The 5,178-nt window shown below is 34.8% G+C and overlaps 1 protein-coding gene across 1 annotated transcript in view; it reads left to right on the top strand.

Moving 5' to 3' along the window:
* nedd4l (NEDD4 like E3 ubiquitin protein ligase) overlaps positions 1-5,178 on the top strand; it is a 79,889-nt gene that overhangs the window by 8,840 nt on the left and 65,871 nt on the right. Inside the window, exon 2 of the mRNA XM_016551918.1 lies at positions 2,398-2,471. Coding sequence (XP_016407404.1) covers positions 2,398-2,471 — 74 coding nt within the window. The remainder of the gene's footprint in view (positions 1-2,397; positions 2,472-5,178) is intronic.

Raw genomic sequence — 5,178 nt, 5'->3', positions numbered from 1 at the left:
ATGATTTTTTGGCATAAAAGAAAAATCGATAATTTTGACCCATACAATGTTTTTTTTAGCTATTGCTACAAATATACCCCAGCGACTTAAGACTGGTTTTGTGCTCCAGGGTCACATATGTGGGAAACTTCTTTGATGTTTCTCTTGTGAAGAGTTGTTGTGTCATTCTGAGCTAGTGCTTGGGCTCTGAACGATAATGGTTAATTCATACTAGTGATTGGAGTTGAAAGCTAGTGCTGTTCTTTCTTGGGCCGTTTATTTTCTAAAGGTGTGTTGTAATGCAACAAGTTCTGGCGGTGTGATAATGTGATTAGGGTGAGGATGGATACTGAACATTGTGGACCTGGATGAGAGAGTGTCTTTAGTGTGCAATGAGGGAAGAGCTTCTTCATGTGGAACTGGTCACTGGTTTCCCTTAATGTCATGGAATGTCCTTTTATGAAAATTTCAAAATGATGTGAGATTCTCAAGGTGGTTAGTGTAAAAACTGACTTTGATGACCTAGGCAAACCAGAAGACCTGGAACTGTTTGGTTTAGTTTCAGGCCTTATTGTGAACAATTCATCAGTGCACGATATTCTAAAGGTAAAAATATTCTGAAATGCTTTCCCATATGTTGGGCACTACCTTTTAAAAGTTTGGGGTTGGTAACTTTTTTTTCTATATATGAATTTTTGAAAGAAGACTCTTACCAAGACTGCATTTATCAAAAATAAAAAATCATAATATTCTGATATATTATTACAGTTTAAGTAACTTTTCTATTTGTATAGCCTATAGTTTAAAATTGGATTACGTTTTCCTGTCATGGCAAAGCTGAATTTTCAGCATCGTTACGCCAGTCGTCACATGACCCTTCAGAAATCATTCTGATATGCTGATTTGCTGCTCCAGTAACATTTCTTATTATTATCAATGTTGAAAACAGTTGTGCTGCCATTGAATAAAATAAAAGTATTTATTCCTTAAAAAAAATCTTACTGACTGAACTCAAATTGTTGAACAGTAGTGCATCTAGTATTATTTTTCAAATTAATTACTTTATTTTTTAATTTTTGCCATGAATCGTTTTGTTGAAATGGCTTTTTAAAAATGAAATAACATGAGCCAAAGAACATCCTTAAAAAAAATCTCACTGACTGAACTCAAATTGTTGAACAGTAGTGCATCTAGTATTATTTTTCAAATTAATTATTTTATTTTTTAATTTTTGCCATGAATCGTTTTGTGTTGAAATGGCTTTTTAAAAATGAAATAACATGAGCCAAAGAACAGCAGTTATTTAAAACAGATATCATTTGTAACATTATAAATGGCTTGATCAATTTATAATGCACTTTTGCTGAATAAAAGTAATAATTTCTAAAAAAAAAATTGTTTAATTATTATTATTATTTTTGCCATGAATCGTCTGATACCGAAATGGCTTTTAGAAACTAAAATAACATGAGCTTTATCATACTTTCCAAAGAAAAACTTCAGAAAAGGTTTACAAATTAAATTGAATTTTCTTCATACCAAATAGTAGCTTTCTGCAAAGACATCTAGCCTCTGTTTGCATTTTATATGAAAAGCACAGATCTGTCAGTCTAAGCTACGCGGTGGGATGACAGTAACACCCAAGTACCTGTCAGGATATAACAGCTTCTCCCATCTCATCCAAATTGTATTCGTTCTGTAATAATTAGGTCATATACGACAGGCACAATAAATACAAACCGTCACACTGGTTGTTGTTGTTGTTTGCCTCGGCTGCACGAATGATGCATGACTTGTGGTAGGTGCAGACTGTCAGACATAAATAGAAGGGGAATTTCAGAGAGCAGAAGTGGGTAAAGCGGGAGAAGAGGGCCTTTCTTACCCTCTACAGTGCGTCATTTCTGGACTGGTGAGCTTTAAAAGCCGTGAGGGCGAATAAGATGCTCATTGTGTGATCGTGAGCGGGATGAATAGCTATTGAAAGCAGGCCGAGGTGATGTTGGGGGCGGGAGTGGGAGTCGTGAAATGGTGGTCTTATCTATTGCTGGAGAGCTTTTGAAGGCCAAGCTGAGAACTTTAGACCACCTTATTCAGTCATAAGACAATAAACTGGTGTGCTTGATCTAAAGGCCTTGGTTTATAGCTCCCAAAGGGATTTGTTTCTCACCGATGCTATACCATTAAAACAGTTCCGTCTTAGTGTCCATCAATAAACAAAAGCTTTCTTGGCTGCCTCTTCCTTCTAATTTCTTTAAGATGCTCCTTTTTCATCTTCTCCTGGAGGTGAAATTAGGACGCTCTCACAACTTGGACTCAGCTTAAATTTAGGCTACGGGGCAGTTTTTTTCTGTCTTCTAGACTTGTACGAGGTATTGATTTATTCATGATGGTCTTTTCTGTGTGTGTCATGTTTTGCAGAATGAATCTCGTATTCTTCGTGTCAAGGTCATTGCTGGCATTGATCTGGCGAAGAAGGACATCATTGGTGCCAGGTAAGGAAGAACTAAAGAATGCGTCCGGAGAGGCGGTGAACTATCCCACCTGCTCAGTCTGTTCGCTCGTTCATTAGCAAATGCAAATGTTGGAACCGCTTGGATGTGTGTGTGTATTTCCTCCTTTAGTTATGTGCCTGAATAACTGAGCTGCAGTTTGTGAGTCTTTCTCTCAATTTAGACAATAGACTTATCCAAACAAATGATCTGTCTGCCAGGAAAGGAGCACAAAGGGAAAATGCTTGGCTGATCTCATTTGTGCAATATTGCAAGTTCTATTTATTTAACTTTGAAGTTCTCAGGTTCTAAAGTCAGAGGTCAGAGAGTGCATAAATTACTCACAGTGTCATTTCTGGTCATATCAATTAAATGTGTGTAAGTTTGATGTCAGTTGGGCGTTAGAATAGATTGCATAAAGCTGACGTAATTTTATTGGCCATTCACAGCATTTCATGCTAACTTTGCACTAGGGTTTAACCCTTTACTGAAATTATAGCAGTCAATATTAATGGAAACCAATGAAATGTCTTGATTTCTAATACTAATTTTGATATCATAGCATAAACTACGAAACTAATGACTTTATCATTAGTTCATTTAAAATTATTTAAAATATGTACACCTCGCTTTTTCAGACCGATGAGCTTTGTAAAAATCGACGCGTTTCAAAAAGGCGGGGCATATAAGGAGAAACAATAATGTACAGTATGTGGAAAATAATGTGTTTTTTTTACTTTAAACTGCATAAACACATTTCATTACACCAAATACACAAAATAATGTTCTTTTTAGCAGCATCATATGACCCCTTTAACTTGTAAAACAAATTACAAAAATATTAAAAATGTTTAAATCATTACAAAAAAATTAACAAAATCCCAAAGATATATATATATATATTTTTTTTTTTTTCTGAAACATCTTTCACTGAGAAATTGCTAGTAAAGAAACCGCAAGTAACACTTTGAATTAAACATTAAATTCTGAATTAGAAATAAAATTCCAGTCTTGTAAGATGCACACTTCAAAACACGTTTTTTCCACACCGTACTTCAGGTATCTAAAAGCAGATTTTAAAAAAAGTGGCAGAATATGAATAAGGAATAAGGAAAATGTCTGTACAACAAAAAACAGTGAACTACAACAAAAGGACTTTCATACATGCATGTATTAGGCAATCATCAGCTAAAACAGTTTACAGTTATGGCCCTGGAAATGCCTGGCAATGTAATTTGTCCATAACTGTCATTTATCAGACACCATTAGTTAGCTAATAAATAACATGAGTTAAGGTAGAAAATGATAACCACTTACGTTTACAGCTGTCCAAAATGCAGTGTCATTTTACTACGGCTATTAATATTTTTTATGGGAATTTTGACATCCCTACTTTGGACATTTGCAAGTTATGTTTATATCATACAATTGTAATACACTTGCAGAACCTCATAAAAATGTAGCTTTAAATGCTGCTAAGATGTCTAAATAAATTGGGTTTTGTTTTGTTTTTATTTCAGCTTCAGACTTGTCTTGTAGGAGGCTCAAGGCAGGTTTGGTATCAAATTAACCTTTGATACTAAACCACTTAAATTCTCGGAAGGCTTAACAATTGACACCTAGTCACAAATCTCTAAGAGTTGAACTTCAACTTCAAAGTGGAGGTGTCTTGGCCCTCTGTAATGTGTAATGACTATACCACTCGGATAAATACAGCCTTATCTGCTGTTCCCCACTCTTGCATAATGGACTTATATTTGTTTTTGCTGCTTAACTGACCAGTGTATTTCCTTCCTTTTTTCTCTCACAGCTAGTCACCTCATTCAGTCCAAGACAAAAAAATGTCACAGTCAATTATTAGCTTTTTATTTGTGAGGAGTTGTATGGTGTATTTGGGAAGGATTCTATGTATGTAGCTATGAAAATTAGAAAGCAAAAATGGTAGCCTTGTGGTTAGTGCATCAACATATAGCGCAACTGTGCTCACGGTGACCTAAGTTCGATTCCCACCTCGAGGTTATTTGCCGATCCCTCTCCTCTCTCTCCACCCAATGTTTTCCTGTCAGCTCTCCACTGTCCTTTTTATATTAAGGGCATAAAAAGCCCATGAATATAACTTGGAAAAAAAGAAAATGGAGTTTTGCAAAATTTAGCAATATTGTTTGTAGCTTACTGTTCAAAAGTTGAGCCAGTAAGTTTTTTTTTTGTATTTTTATATATATATATTTTTTTTAATATTTTTGAAGTCTCTTATGGTCGCCAAGGCTGCATTTATTTGATTAAAAATACAGCAAAAAAAAATTTATTTGTGAAATATTGCAATTTAATCTACTGTTTTATATTTTAAAATATTTTATAGCAATTTATTTTAGTAATCTAATTTAGTTGTGCTGTTTAATGTTTACATTTATACATTTCTAATTATTTTCCAGATTCTTTGATGAATAGAATGTTAAAGGGGTCATATGATGCGATTTCAATTTTTCCTTTCTCTTTGAAGTGTTACAAGCTCTTGGTGCATAAAGAAGATCTGTAAAGTTGCAAAGCCTAAAGTCTCAAATCCAAAGAGATATTCTTTATAAAAGTTAAGAGTCAACCACGCCTACCTAAAACGGCTCGTTCTAACACGCCCCCACATACCTACATCACTATGTCGGAAGATTTGCATAACGCCGCCCAAATGTTCACGCAAAGAAAGAAGGCGTAACCG

This window comes from Sinocyclocheilus rhinocerous, unplaced genomic scaffold, assembly GCF_001515625.1.
Source record: "Sinocyclocheilus rhinocerous isolate Xijiao unplaced genomic scaffold, SAMN03320098_v1.1 scaffold585, whole genome shotgun sequence".
In the NCBI taxonomy this organism is placed as follows: Eukaryota; Metazoa; Chordata; class Actinopteri; order Cypriniformes; family Cyprinidae; genus Sinocyclocheilus; species Sinocyclocheilus rhinocerous.
Note: the sequence above shows the minus strand (reverse complement) of the source record. Positions and strands in the feature narration are given on the sequence as shown.